General features: G+C 40.2%; 2 protein-coding genes across 4 annotated transcripts in view; both read left to right on the top strand.

Annotated features, from left to right (window-relative positions):
* LOC129764363 (bifunctional heparan sulfate N-deacetylase/N-sulfotransferase) overlaps window positions 1-16,039 on the top strand; it is a 503,807-nt gene that overhangs the window by 81,044 nt on the left and 406,724 nt on the right. The window lies entirely within an intron of this gene.
* On the top strand, window positions 3,015-8,456 carry LOC129764362 (fibrillin-2-like). Of its 3 annotated transcripts, XM_055763353.1 has the most exons (4): window positions 3,015-3,090; window positions 3,148-6,761; window positions 6,818-6,883; window positions 7,001-8,456. In XM_055763353.1, the coding sequence occupies exons 1-3, from the start codon at window positions 3,077-3,079 to the stop codon at window positions 6,856-6,858; spliced, it is 3,669 nt and encodes a 1,222-aa protein (XP_055619328.1). In that variant the 5' UTR covers window positions 3,015-3,076; the 3' UTR covers window positions 6,859-6,883; window positions 7,001-8,456. The 3 variants fall into 3 exon arrangements, with proteins under 3 accessions (XP_055619328.1, XP_055619331.1, XP_055619329.1); XM_055763356.1 differs by lacking the exon at window positions 6,818-6,883 and having other exon boundaries at window positions 3,148-6,113; XM_055763354.1 differs by lacking the exon at window positions 6,818-6,883 and having other exon boundaries at window positions 3,148-6,645.

The raw sequence follows: 16,039 nt of genomic DNA, 5'->3' as shown, positions 1-16,039 counted from the left end.
TGAATAAGTACACCTCTTTTAATTAATGTGATGAGAAAGCTTATGTCTTATTTCTTTTCTTACATATTTCGATTATTTTGTAAATTATTCAGTTTCATTAAAAAGACAAACAGAATCAAATTCAACTGTATCAGCAAAAAAAGAAGAAATATCATTGACATCCGTGTGATGATTATTCGCTGTAATTTTTCTCTCCCCTGCTATGGAAGGGTCAGAAGAAAGCAGCATATAGCTCATCAAGTCCTTACCTGTTCTTCCTGATCAGCCTGTGTGTAGCTTCTAAAGCCTCTTACGATCACTGGCCAATAGGCAGATCAAATGCTTCCATAATATCTGAACTGTGTATTTCAATTTTTTTTCACGACTGTCAATTCTGAGGCCGTTCAGAACCTTATGGCTCGGGTTAAGGCCAAGGTTCGCGCATTCGGATATAAGGGCGAAATGAATGATGTCAAAACGAACTTTAATTGTTTCTTTTTACTCCCTCAAACTCGAATTTTTAGAATGAATTTTGTATACGCTGATGGTAAACGGTACACCCTTTATTGTTTTCAGAACAAAAGTGAATTATATATCAATCATCTTTTGTTTGCTTCTACAAAACCACGCAATCTCTCGGTCCTTTTCAAGACCACCAACCAAGCAAAAGGAGTTGAACTTCTTTTTCCCTGTATAAATGTTAATTTCATACTTTTACTAATCCATTCTCACTTACGAGAAGATCTTTCAGTGATCTTCCATAGTATCCATTCATTCATTCATTCATTCATTCATTGGGGATGGATTCAGATGCTACTTCAAACAAATGATTACTTAGCCAATGGTAGTCCTACGTCTACCTTATAACAGATATAACTCACCTATTGTTCTTAACCCATTAACGACCAAGCCGTAAAAATATTTTTTTTGACAAAAGCCATTGGTGTAATTTTGATTATTGACGCTAAAGAATCCCCAATGTTCAAGAATTATTTTTTCCCATCTCCCGTTTTCCGGGAAATTACTGTTCGAAAAATCGAACATTGGCCCAGACCCGCACTTTTTTTATAAGTACAAACATACTGCGAACTAAAAGTCACTTCAATTAGCAAGTATGCGGCATTCATAAATGCATTGATTTTACATTCCGGGAGCACAGGAGAATGAAAGTCTCTAAGTATAAGCCTTAATCCTTTCATCCTTTCAATCCTAAGTAATAAGACTTAAATTAATAAATTTATGTTGAGATGTGACATTTCTTGTTTCATGTAGTTTTAACTTATTACCGGCAGGCATTTTCTTTCAAACAAAAGTTAGTGCTGTTATTTTTATCATTGACCGTGGAGCAATATCATTGCTTGAGAATTATTTCTTTCCGATTATCCATTTCTCGAAAAATCGAACATTTCCCAAAACCTGCAAAGTACAAAAACGCTGCGAAAAAACAACGACATTGAGTTTGAGGTGTTATTATTCAGTTGGACAGAATCGTCACTTAGGTTTACTTCATCGATGAGACCGCCCACCGGATCCGGCGGAAGAATATTGACACCAGAAGTCCTTTTAGAATCCTCGTTACACGTACTGAAGATTTCCTCCAGATCCTCCAGACACGAAATTCTATGGACTCCTAAGGTTATTATGGACAACAAATCATTTCTTAATTAATCAATACTTGCGAACATTCACATTTGAGAATGCAAAAATTAATGAAAAAACCTTCCGTCTTCTAAAGTGAACAAACCAGAGAGCGCTGCGGAGGCTAGATGTGTTGGTATTAATTCAGCAGAAAAAAATGTTCGTTATGGCCAACGTTCGATTTTTCGAACACTCAATTTTCCCGGCTGTTATTTCCCTGCAGGAGGATCAATCGAATGATTTTTGCCCTGCAATACAATGTGTATCGTTTTATCAAAGTAATACTGTAGGAAAATTTTCATATTTTTGTATTTTATTGGGGGTTTTTATTTGAATTTAAAACACCTTCCATACATACTTGCTTTAAATCGAATCCATTGCTCAATAAAGTTGTACAAAACTGAATAAAATTGATGGTAAGTGGTAGCTAACAAATTACGCTATCTTTTGATCCAAAAACATTACCATATGGTTGCTTCTCAAAGACATGAAAAATTATCAAAGTTGCTGTTCGATTTTTCGAACGCTTGGCCTGAAATGGGTTAATATCATTCTGTCTTCATTAGCTTTTTACCTTGATCTAAAGCGCAAACCTTAACTCCCTATTCGCAATCCAGGTCGCTCCTTTTTATTTATTCAAATTCCACTCCCGTTCGGTTTTCGAATCGAAAAAACACACATTGAGCATTTCACTCATGCCCTGCCCTGAGTATTTTTCGGTATTTGCCACACATTGAACCGTTCTCATGTTGCATAACTTCTTCTTGTCTTCTTGAATGGCGTTAACGTTCCCTGTGGAACTTTTGCCGTCTCAACGTATGCATTAATTAGCGTCATTTATTAATACTTAATTGAGATTTCTTAAGCCAAATAACACGCTTTGAATGTATTCCGAGGGGCAAGCTCTTGAATACGCGTGACCACAGTGCAAGTCGAAAGAAATTTCTTTGACGAAAAATCCTCCGGCCAGAACGGGAATCGAACCCGAACACCCGGCATGACAATGTGAGACGCTAACCACTCGGCCACGGGTGCACTCATGTTGCATAAGTCAAAAATTATTCTTGTACGCGATTATCATGCTTCTCCGGATTTTTTTTTCTCATTGCAAAGAAGGAGCAAGTGATCCCACTATGTGTGTGTCTTAAGCCCAATCGGAGGCGGCTTACTGTTGATAAGGAAAAACGCGTCCAAACAGGAACGAGGTTCTGTTGCCCTGATTCATCGCGATGAGTCACACTAGCAATGAATGATCCGTCTCAATTATGCGCTTATAGTGCTCTCCGAATGTTATCATGCGCTGTAGACGTAGTCCGATTTATGATAAAAGTGACCCATTCCTTGCGATTAGGATACATAAATTGCATCACTTTTGCATCGTTTCGTCCAGTGCAAGATGAAACTCAACGTGTTGCTGTTGCTCGCGGCGATAGTTCCCATCGTTGTGGGAGACCGGTGTATGCAACGAATCCAGTATAAAGTCCGGATCATCCAGGATCGTCCTTGCAATAATATTTGATATTGTTTCAGGACACCGTACATTGAAAGAAGTTACGAAAGACAGACCGGTCACACAAACTGTGCTTACCAATGCTGGTCAGGTTGGTATAACAAATGGGCCGACTACTCTTACTACACGACCACTTGTGAGCTAGCCTATCGACTCGAGATGCAATCTGGCTGCTGTGAGGGATATTTACTGCGGGATGGAAGCTGTATTCCCGCGTGTAGTTCCGGTTGTCGCAATGGACGCTGTACGGCTCCAGAGAGATGCACTTGCAATCCGGGATTCGTCGAGGTGAACAATGAGTGTGAACCGCATTGCGAACGGTGTCAGAACGGGGACTGTGTCGCACCGGACAAGTGCATTTGCCACGAAGGTTACGAGCCTGATTCCAGTGGGAGCTGTGTTCCGAGCTGCAGGGATGCTTGCTTCAGAGGACATTGTGCTAACAGCCGCCAGTGCGTTTGTCCCGAAGAACAGTATTTCAATCCGATGATGCTGGAGTTCGGTTTCGCTAATGGTACCATCTGCTCGCCGAAGTGTGACACGGATTGTCGGAATGGTTATTGTGTTGGAAGAAACCGCTGCAAATGTTTCCCTGGATATCAACTGTCGGAAGATGATAGATTCGAATGCGCATCGGTGTGTGATCCAAGCTACGTAGACTGTCAGAACGGTGACTGTGTGGCGCCGAACACCTGCGCATGTAAGGCTGGGTACCAATTGTCTACAGGGAAGTGTGAAGCAATCTGCGATCCCGTCTGTTTTAATGGGTTTTGCAATGTACCCGGACAATGTGTTTGTAATACTGGCTTCCTTCGGAATCCTCAGAAGAGTAACGAGTGTGTCCCAAGTTGCGAGCCTCCCTGCGAAAACGCTGAATGTGTTGGACCCAACACTTGCGCATGTTTTCACGGATTTCGGAAGGACCCACAATCCTCGAGTGTATGCCATCCGACATGTGATTCACGGTACATTGATTGCAGTAACGGAACATGCATTGGACTCAACCGATGTAGCTGTGATGATGGTTTCATCTTTCATGGTACAACTTGTATTCCCGAGTGTACAGTGCCATGTGTGAATGGCATATGCTCCTCACCCAACGAATGTACGTGCCATCAAGGCTACACAAAAAGCGAGGACAACCCGAACGTCTGTCGGCCAGTGTGTGATCCGCGGTGTGAAAATGCCGACTGTATCGAGCCTGACCTGTGCCAGTGTCAAGGTGGATTCAATCAATCTGCCGATCAGCACATCTGTTCCCCCGTCTGCGATCCAAACTATCTAGATTGTACGCATGGACAGTGTAAGGCTCCAAATGTTTGCGTCTGCGACCTAGGCTACCGCTTGGATGCGAGAGCTTGTGTTCCCATATGTGTACCAGAGTGCATCAACGGAATGTGTAACAGTCCAGGGAATTGCTCGTGTAGCGCTGGTTTCCAACAACATCCTCTAGTGGATCATGAATGTTTTCCAGTGTGCGACCCTCCTTGTGAAAACGGAGCTTGCGTAAAACCGAATGAGTGTCAATGTCTCTATGGTTTCCAGCAACTGTCGGAACTAACGCACATCTGTGATCCGGTTTGTGATCCACAATACGCTGATTGTGGGAATGGAACGTGTATAGCACCAAACCGGTGCAGCTGTAAGCTCGGCTACGAATTCGTTGGAAATCGTTGCGTTCCGTTGTGTACGCGCCCTTGCACGAACGGACAATGTTCAGCTCCCAACGAATGTTCCTGCAAAGCAGGCTATAAACCAGACGAAGAGTCTGGTACATGTGTTCCGGATTGTGATCCTCCCTGTCGTGACGGACATTGTAAAGCACCGAACATCTGTGGATGCTTTCAGGGATACGAACCATCTATCGAGATCATCAACAGCTGTGACCCAGTTTGCAATACCACCGTAGTTGATTGCGAGTTTGGAACCTGCATCGAACCTAATCGTTGCGAATGCAACGAAGGTTATGTTTTCCGCCATGATAGGTGTGTTCCAGTATGTGAACCAGTGTGCATCAATAGCGTATGTATTGACCCTAACATGTGCGATTGCTTACGAGGTTACAGAAGATTTGTAGATCGACCAACCAATATCTGTAGTCCCATTTGCGAATTACCCTGCATAAATGGAGATTGTATAGCACCGAACACTTGCCAATGCTTCAATGGTTTCAAGTTGTCCGCCACCGATCGACATAACTGCATTCCTATCTGTGACCCGCGCTACGTCGTAATCCAAAATGGTCACTGCGTCGCTCCCAACATTCTGCGATGCGACGGTGGATTCATTCTACAGCAGTCTCTCGAATCCGGTACGATTCATTGTACACCAGCCTGCAATCCCAACTGTGTGAACGGCCAATGTCTTTCGAACGGAACCTGCGAATGCAATCCAGACTACAGATCTTCGTCCGGGACTCCAAACGTTTGCGAACCGATTTGTGAACCACCCTGCGTTAACTCCAACTGTGTGTCTCCGCACCGTTGTGCATGCTGGGATGGTCACCAGCGGACATCAGACAAAGGGCTGACGCAATGTTCACCGATCTGTGATCCTTCCGTTGTCAACTGTACCTTCGGTAAATGCGTTGACGTCGATAGCTGCGTTTGCTTCGAAGGATATTCATCAACGGAAGATGGAAACGGAACACGATTATGCAGCCCCATATGCGAAACAGCATGTCGCAACGGAGAATGCATTGGTCCAAACATCTGCGAGTGTTCTGTGGGATATAGTCGAACGATGGAGATGGAGGAATGCCAACCGGAATGCGCTGAAGACTGTGTGAACGCGACTTGCTCAGAGCCTGACGTTTGCAGCTGTTTGCCTGGGTTCATCCAGCAGAATTCCACTGTCTGTCGTCCGTTCTGTGATCCGGAGGTGGTCAATTGTACATTTGGAGAGTGCGAGGAGCCGAACTTGTGTCGCTGTTGGGATGGCTATGAGCTTCCGAATGAATTTCCGAATGGCTGTGAGCCTTTTTGTGGTGAGTTGCCTGAGAATGGAATCTGCGTGGAACCGGGGAGATTCGTATGCTTGGAAGGTTACTCTCGGGGGGAGAACGACACTTGTGAACCGGTGTGCGAGGAGCAGCCTTGTGGGAATGGAACCTGCGTTGACCCGAATTGGTGCGAGTGTTGGAATGGCTATGAGCTGGACGAAACAAGTGGTGGATGTGTGTCCAGCTGTGAGCGACATTGCGAAGCTCCCTATGGACGATGTGAGGCTGACCTTTGCCTCTGCGTAGATGGTTACGGTAACGCGCAAAGTAACTACAGCTGCAATCCACTATGTGAAGATTGTGGAAGTAATGCGTGGTGTGAATCCCCGGGTAATTGCTCTTGTTTGAAAGGATTCGAGCTGTCGAATCGTACAGGCGCCTGTGAAGCGGATTGTGAAAACTGTACAAACGGTTTTTGTGTGGAACCGGGGGTTTGCGTTTGCGATGAAGGCTACCAGCAACAGGAAATCGAGGGGTTAATGCACTGTGCCGGAAATCACAAAATTGGCTCCGAGCGGTGGGTTAATCAAAAGGTCATTTTTGTGAGTGTAGTCTCCCTCGTAGCAGTATTGGTAGTTTGTTACACAGCAAGATGGCTTTTCAGGAGGAATCGTGTTGATGCAGTGCACGAAGGTATTATGGTGTTGGATATAGGTTTCCAATGGTCAAATTGTTTTTTTTTGTTTCAGATGTTTTCACTGACAACGCAATACAGGACCATGACCTTTAGCGCTTCAATCACACCGATGAACCTGGTTATTTTCATTCGTGATATATTTTATATTAATGATACATCAGTTGAATTTTTCAAATTTTTGTATTTCATTTCATCGAACATTTTCTAATCTATGTTTTATTTTACATCATTACAGGTAAGTTTGATGAGGTGACAATATATGCTGCAGTTCAATAAGGAGTTTTTTAAGGTACCTGGAGAATACAATTTATTCTTACTAATTTTTCGTCAATATCAATTGTGCTCTCTTTAATACTGAATTTGCCATTTGAAATAATATACATAAAGCTTTGCTAAAATAAAATCAAAAAATTATAGAAGGTGTCTCGACGACATTATTGACGTAGGACTACACATTTATTATTTCTTCCTAAAATTTGCTCGCCTATCACTTCGGACATTATTCTAAAATGAAACGAATTCAGTAGAATCTATTGACCCAGTGAATTACTCTCAAACGAATGCATATGGAACAGCTTTAGCACGCCCGTTCAGCACGATAGCAGATCGTAAACTGGCCTTGACGAATTTTTGGTTTTTTCTGTTAATTTTTTTCAAATTCTAACTAAAAAACTAGAAGATCTACTTTTTTTTGTCGAAAACAATATGTGAGAAATTATTTGAATTACCATTAAAATGTATCAAACAAACTTTTAAACAATAAAATGAAAAAAAAAACTATGTTAAATATTAACCCTTTGCGGTCGTATTAATGTCCTTTGAAAGAGAGTTATGAACATAGAAGAATCAGAATAAGCTAGGAGCAACACTATATATCATTTATCAAAAAGTAGGATTTCAATAGGAAGACATTTAGTCAGTTTAATTTGGGATTTTATTTATCTAACCTTACACCGGCGATGCCTAGGCTAGAATTTCCCCGCCAGTGTACACTGGAGCTGAAATTTAACGGAATGAGCGTAAAGGAAAAATTGTAAAGCGCTGTTTGATTCTCTCTCTCTACGCGCTTATTGCTAAATAGCGCACGTGAGCGACAATAGTATTAGTAGAGTTAAAACTTCAGCCATTAGTAGCGCAAGTCGGCCGCCGAAAATCAGCCAAATTTTATGTTCAATTATACGTAGTTTAAATAAGAGTCGAGTATAATAAATCAATTTTTGTGTTAAATGAACATTTTGTACATTAAATTAAACTGTGTATTAGTATTGTCACTTTGTGTAAACGAGTAAAATAGGGCTTAAAACTGACCCCTACTCAAACTGGAAGGAAAGTGCAGTAGCAGCGGTGTGTAAAAAGGGTATCGTTACGAACTCGGAAACCCTTCACCGGAAAATCCATTTGGAACAGCTTGAAGGCTGGTTGAAATTCGAAACAATGTTTTTTTTTAATTCTGAATAATATTATATGCATAGCCCACACAATAACCAATACTACTACAGGAAAAAGTTCTTCTAACATCTACTTTTACATGTTTTCTTTGAAAGATTACTACAAACGACATTTTTGTATGTAAATTCTCGCGATTGACATGTTCTGCGTAGGACTACGTCTAACCGGAAGATATAGGGGGTGAAATGGAAATCTAGGCACTGAACAAGTAGGAAAAAATGCAAGATTTGGAACGCTTATAACTCGAGCATTTCTCAATAGATCGCAAAGGTTTTTGCATCAATTGATAGGAAATATATCTACGCATCTATCATAACGAATAACATTTCATTTTTCTTGAGATAAATAATTGAATAATTGTGAAATATCAAGCATTGTCAAAATGCACTATGTGCCCATTTTTGATTGGTCCATTTTGTGCTCCTCAAATCGAACCGACCAAAACGGGCAACCAGAGCAGCAGCGAAATAGAATGAACCACGATTGGAAAGGAAAAAGAAAAAAATGAACGAAACATTGGTCGCAGTCTCACACATGCGTAATTCTCGAGCCAGCCAGTCAGCTTAAAATCCCCGCTCCGCTGCCGTAACGATCATTCTCATTCAAACCGTACACCACATCGGTGCGCATCACAACACATCAACAAACCAACCCAAGCAGCCATGTCTGAACATGGTAAAGGAGGAAAAGTGAAGGGAAAGGCAAAATCCCGCTCGAAACGTGTTGATCTGGAGTTCCCCGCAAGGGTAGCTAGGTCGAGCGCGTTAGTACCAGTGCACCAGTCCACCTAGCCGGCGTTATATAGTTTCGGCCGCCGAAGTGATCGAGTTAGCTGGTAAAGCTGCTTGCGACGATAAGAAAACCCGCATTCGGAACAGAACACATTCGGTTCGGTGGACATCAAGACAACAGGCAGTTGCAGCGAGTGGCGAGTGGCAAACGCAATCGCAAAACGGCATCAGGTAGCAGAAGAAAAAAGTTTGTTCTTTATACACACTGCTTTGGTCAAATCCAGAACAAGGCGGCATCGAGGGCGTTCGAAATGATTTTTTTCAAAACCACGAGTACTAAGTTTTCTAAATTGGAACCATTCCATAAAACAAGGCGCTTTTCAGGGCCATTAAACCTTCCAAAAAAGAGTTTAGGAAATACAGTTCAATGCTTTCTAAAACAATATCCAAAATAATAATAAAACACAAATTGATTTTTTCATAATTTGTTTGCCAGGATATGAGTATGTGAATTTGGCAGTTGTTCTGAGCTTATTGATTTTCACCAATTCTTAAATTGCTTCTAGATTGAAAGTACATTAATTTACACTTATCTCGACATTTAGCTAATTGGACGGACCAGTAAAGCGACATATTTAGTTGGACATTTTTGTAAACATAGAGTTCGGGGTCCAAATTATGACCCCACATTGAAAGTTGACACTGTACCACTGTCATCGCAAATGTTCAATTACAGGTTAAAATTACCTCCAATCCGATACTGAGTGGTGGTAATGCGACGTGCCATTGAATGTAATATACTGTAAAATATGTCACAAGCTGGATGGGAAGAAATTTTCCAACTGTGAAAGCTGTGGCGAGTGGCAAACGCAATAGCTAAACAGGAAGGTTTAACCGAACAAGATAGGAATATCGAGTGATAACAAAAACACAACACCAAAGGTTCTTTTCAGAACCATCAACATATTCATGAAGAGTAAACAGTAAACTAATCCGTTTTTAAGGTAGATAGGTAGGTATATAATATATATTTAACAAAAGCTGTCCCCTTTGTATAGTCCTACGTCACTCCGGTTATGTCCCCGACATTACCCACCCGTCTTTTTTTTTGCTATTTAGAAACATCTCATTTTTTCCTTTATTTTCCCTTTTACAGCATATGGTTGGGAAACATCTAAATTAGTGGATTCAAATAACATTTTGGAAGTGAAAAACTTCAAAGTTAGTCATTTTTAATGTGTAATTATTAACTTTATTCTAGAAATACATATAGAACTTGGTTGTTTCTATCAATTCAATTAAAGCTTTGTAGTCGCTGTACAATTTGTTTTTTGACACCCAACTTCTATCTATCTTAATTCCGCTGCAATATCTATATAAACAATTCTTGGTGGAAATTCAAGCAAAATCTTCAAAAATCACGATTTGGACCCCATTGTACATATGAAAGCCACTTAAATTTTAACTTTAACGTTGAAAGGTGATTTTTTTTCGTGAAGTAAGTCATATTTGAAATACAGGTCGGACTCGATTATCCGGAGACTCGATTATCTGGAGACTCGATTATCCGGAGTATTTTATTTTTGATTCTCGGAAATTTTGAATAATTTGTATATAATTCCCTTTTGAAGAGCTGATATGGGTATTAAATGAAAGGACTTGACTAGTAGAATGCAAATCAATATTATGAAAAATGCAAACCCAAAATAGCGGCCACTACAAAATGGCGGGTTTCATATTTTTCTTAGAACCCCATCAATATGGGTATCAAATGAAAGGACTTGACTAGTAGAACACAGTTATTTATGAAAAATGTAAATCCAAAGTGGCCGCCCCATCAATATGGGTATCAAATGAAAGTGCTCGACTGGCAGAACACAGTAGATCATGAAAAATCCAAATCCAAGATGACCGCAGTTCCCAAATAAACAATTCCTTTTTAATGGGTCCATTCAGCTTGCCTTGTTTGTTTGTATGTTTGAGTGTTCTGTAGGGTTGTCCCACATTAATAGAAAAATTGACCCCGTTCCTGATGACTGATTGATCTGAAATTTTGGAACATACCTTTAATTCTACTGTCATTATAAAACTGCGTATTCCATGATCTTGAAAAATTCAATTTGGCCGCCGCTGAAAAATGCCTGAATGGCTTGACACTATGAACAACATAAATTCAAAAAAAGTCTCCGCCACAAAATGGTCGACTATGTTTTTTTTTGCATTCCCCTCAATATTGGTATCATATGAAATGATTTGACTAATAGAATGCAGTATATTATCAAAATATTCCGAAGAAAGTTAGGTAAGAAATAAAAATTAAAAAAAATTTTTTTGATGGTTTTAATGTGGAGAAGTATACTATTGATACAAATAATTTACTCAAAAACTAGAAAATAAAATAAGTAAAAATAACTTTAGTTAAACGGTCTAATGTACTAAAGGCTACAAAATAATTAGACAAGTAGCAGTTGGTAGTTAGCACATCGTAGTATAGGTAGGTAGTATTGATGGGGTGCTGAGAAAATGTGTAATCCGCCATTTTGTAGCGGCCGCCATCTAGGATTTACATCTTTCATAAATAACTGTGTTCTACTAGTCAAGCCCTTTCATTTTATACCCACATTGAAGCGGTTCTGAGAAAACATGTAATCCACCATTTTGTAGCGGTCGCCATCTTTGATTTACATTTTCCCTAAATAATTGTGATCTACTGGTCAAGCCCTTTCATTCTATACCCATATTGATGGGGTTTTGGGAAAACCCATGATGATGGTATTTTGAAAATATGTTCATAATCCGCCATTTTGTAGCGGCCGCCATCTTGGATTTTCAAGATCATGGAATACGCAGTTTTTTAATGACACCAGAGATAAAGATGTGTTCCAAATTTCAAATCAATCGGTCAACAGGAAGGGAGTTAAATGTGGTACAGCGCTACACACAACAAAGTTACAAAATTACAAAGTCACAAACATAGAAACGGGTCAACCTAGATAAAACCGTTTAATAAATAAGTGCAAATCATAATTATATTACGTTTACCGAGAGAAAATTAGTTTTTTTTATGACTCGATTATCCGGAGGATTCGACTATCCGGAGTGAAAAAAAATCAATACTCCGGATAATCGAGTCCGACCTGTATAAAAAAAATTCAAACTGTTTATAATCGAGTCCAAAATTGTATATAATCGAATCACATATAATCGAGTCTGACCTGTATTTGCAAGTGGTTGAAAAATCTTGAACGAGAATTGTGTCTGAAAATAATTTGATATTATAATTACGAGGTTTGGTAGAAGTACTAGGAATTTTATAGTAAAAGGCAATTTTAAAGGGTAGATTAGAAGATCAATCAATGAACAATTCTGCGATTGGTCCCATGAACAGCGCTTAGTAAGAAAAGATGGATGTGATAACGAAAACTAAATTTTGGGCGCGACGAAGTTTGCTGGGTCAGCTTGTTTAATATAAAAAAGACAATAAATTAGAAATATTTTTTTAAATATTTCGAGAATCGCTGCATTTAAAAGGAAATTGATAAAGAGCTTTTCTGTTTTAAATCACGTTAGAATTCATAATTTGTGGCTAAAAATGATTGTTAACATACAAAGATTCGAGGATAATACCGACGAGGCAACGAAGGAATAAATTATATATTTTTTTTATATTGTTCTGTAGTTTTAGCTAATTAGACTTAAGTTATAGATTATGTCGTTATAATATATTCAAATAGTTTAAAAATGTACTGCTTGATGATGGCTCTTTATCCACTTGAGCCTAATTAAATAAATAAAGGAAAAAAATACAAAGATTCGAAGTTTCGAAAATTCATAAAAATTCGATGTTCCACAAAGTTTGTCAAAAATAGTTTTACCATCTTGCACTTTTTTTTTTTGAATTTTCTACATGACTACTATTTTATATGGAAAATTGAAGAAAGTCTTTCTAAGACACTATTTCGGTACGAGTCATAGTTTTTGAGATATAGATTATCAAAGATTTCTCTTACTAAAATCAATACGCCCTTTCGAAAAGTTACGTTTGAGTCAAAAAATTCCCAATTGCTGTGGAAAACTCATATTTCTTCCAACTCAAACGGAATACAAACTTTCATCCGAATCAAAAATACTTATGTTTTGTCATTTGTCGATTTCGTTTGGACTTGCACAAATATAACCGATATTTTTTTCCATTTCGTATTCCAACATTTGAATGCAACTTCTCCCACGGAAATCAAGCGTGATCACATTTCTGCGGAACATGCTTTGCAAATTGGAGCGAATCATGTATTTCAACGTAAGGAAACACTAATAATCATCTCTGATTCCGATGAAAAGCTGTACAAATTGAATTCAAGAAATGTATGTTTCGTTGCGCGCTTTCAACGGAAATGTGTTCGATCCGAGGAGGAGGAGCAGCAGCAGCAGCTGACCTGGAACCTTCCAAGCTTTATCGAATTTAAGTTTCTGGAAACATTAAAATCGACACATGTGTGTGGGCGTCGAGACAACACATTTCAAATGTCACCAATGTGCTCTGTTCTGTCTTCTGTGCCGATGATGTGAACCGGGCGCGGAACCGTAACCGTTGAAAAAGTAGAGGTGTGGGTGGCACATAAAAGTCACCGAAAACACTCCAGCAAAACAAAAATAAAACACAAAACACAAAACAAAACAGTGTGGGGAAGAACAGAGTGAACGAGGTAAAAAACAAGAATCTCATCGACGTGATTTCCAATTTCCCATAACATCGTCCAATAACCGTTTACATTTCGCTTCCACGGATTCCCTACCTCCTTCTTCTACCGGTTGGGAACAAAAAAAGGGAAAGAACAAACCATGGCAGAGCCACCTTCCGCTTTGTTCGATAAATCATAATACAATAATGTGATTTTTATTCAAGGCGGCAAGAGCAGCGTATCCGATATCGATTTGGATTGTCTTTCGCCAGTTGGGATTTACTGGCGAAAAAAGAAGGAAAAAAAACTACTTGTTCTTGCGTAATCGAATGACGAATTTTGTATAATCTGGAAGCAGCTCATCATGGCCGATGTCAGCAGAAGAGGCGGAATTATTACTAATGATTCGCGAAATCCATCGCAAATATATTCCAATGAAGCACTAGACGGTATCACCGGCGAAGCGTCGAGAAGCGAAAAAGGGGCAAAAATAATGGCAGGCTTACGTGAAAAATTCCTGGATGCTGCGCATAGTTTCGTGCTCTCGAAAGCTGAGCAGCGAAAATCAATATTGATGATTTTATGCCTCGTGACCGATACCTGTCAGGTGTGGTGGCGCGTCAGGGTGTGGCGGAGAATTCAACTGCCTATTTGAACAACTTTTCTGGAAAAAAATTTGTCTTGACTTGATGGCTTCGAGAGAAATTCAGTTTCCGGAACCAATTATATTTCTTCGATAGGGAACCAAAATCTAGGCCCTGAAATTAAATAGTTAAGGACTGCAAGATTCTCAAAGCCCTTGATTCCAACTCGAAAAAGCATCGAACAATAAATAAACATTCTTTCAAGCAAAATTTCTGAGGCTTGTCGGAAAAAAAATATTACCCTCGGTTAGGTTTTGGCGAGCAGCTTGTGTCCTCCCCTTCCACCGGAACCAATCAAACGAACACATGGCTTGTGGGGGATCCAACAATACAAAAAAAAAATAACCCTAACCCAACATTTTCCACAATGAATAATTAATGTCCTAAGAACATAATGGCCGTAAAATTGGTGCCACAGCAGCGTCTCGACCGAATTTAGAAGAAATCCAACAAAAGAAGAAACACACAATCACACACAATGTCCCACTCCTAGGCGCCTCTTCTTCTCCCCCAAAGCTGGGCTGCCCGGGGTTTGTGAGGCCATCGCGAAAAAAAAAGTGGAAGGGGAAAATTTAATGGAGAAAGAAAGAAAGTGAGACTGGAACATCCTTTGAAACTGGTGCCACCCGCTGCGGAGAATCTTGAGTGGTTCTGGGTGCTGTGTGCTATTCGGAACTAGTTTTGTAGAAAGCAGCGGTCACTTCAGTTCCGCAAAGATCTGCGGTAGCCTTAAATTAAGTTAAATTCGGCGTGCAGCAATTTCTTAAAGTCCTCACTGGCATCCGTCATTTTTTGTTTTGTAAGGCGGTAGCAAAGTTTTTCGGGGGAGGAATGTAGGGTCCCTCTCAACGTTCAGTTCAGTGGAGCGGCAAAACAATTGATGAACGAGGCTAAAAGGGTTGAATCGCAAAAGGACAGAACGTGGGAACGAGAAGTTTTTCTCCGACTTTGACTGATGTTGGTGGCTTTCTCGACTTTAGAAACTGATTACAAATGGTCAACTCGTCAATACGATTAAAGATCGGAAGATTGGACGTTTTCATATTCCCTGTGGGCTTTTCAATTGGAAAATAATTTGTCCATGGAGATGCAAAAGATAAACAATCCGAAAAATTTCCACGCAGCGATGCTCCTTTTCTCCATGCATAAACAGCAGCAGCAGCGGCATTTGGCCTTGACCGAGCTTATCAACATTGCAAACCGTACCGAGCATACGTGCATTCTGCACTTATTTTTGGCCAAATCGTGCTATTGAAGAGCGCGTATCGATTCCCGATTGCCGACCGGCTCTTTGCACAATGGGTGGGATTCGGTCCAAAAAATGCTCGTAATTTAGAGCATGCGATGATGTGCAGTGAACCGTTCCATCACTGATATCGATTCCTCGAGCCTCCGAGCGATGTTTATGATTTATTTAGGCTGTATATGATGATACTTATATTATTAAGTTGGCAAACTGCCCCCTCGGTTCGGAGGATAAATATGATTCCAAATATTCAGCCTTCAGCTCCTTCATCGGGTGTATCCTTCCAGGAAGAATCAGCAACAAAGCGAGAACCGGTAACCGTTATCGGGGAGAGGAAATTGAAGCGGCACCTTCCCAGGGCCCTAACACTAACTATCCCGAGTAAACAGAAATGAAATACGATAACTCTTGGCGCTTTCCGTGAGTATTAGTCATAATACCGCCCGAGAAGCTAAACCAAGGAAAGACCTCCCACCGCGCGTGGAAACAACAAACTCATAATGCTCTTGGTTTAATTGCCCTCGC

This window comes from Toxorhynchites rutilus, chromosome 2 (genome assembly GCF_029784135.1).
Source record: "Toxorhynchites rutilus septentrionalis strain SRP chromosome 2, ASM2978413v1, whole genome shotgun sequence".
NCBI lineage: Eukaryota > Metazoa > Arthropoda > Insecta > Diptera > Culicidae > Toxorhynchites > Toxorhynchites rutilus.
This window is presented reverse-complemented; position numbering and strand designations above follow the sequence as displayed.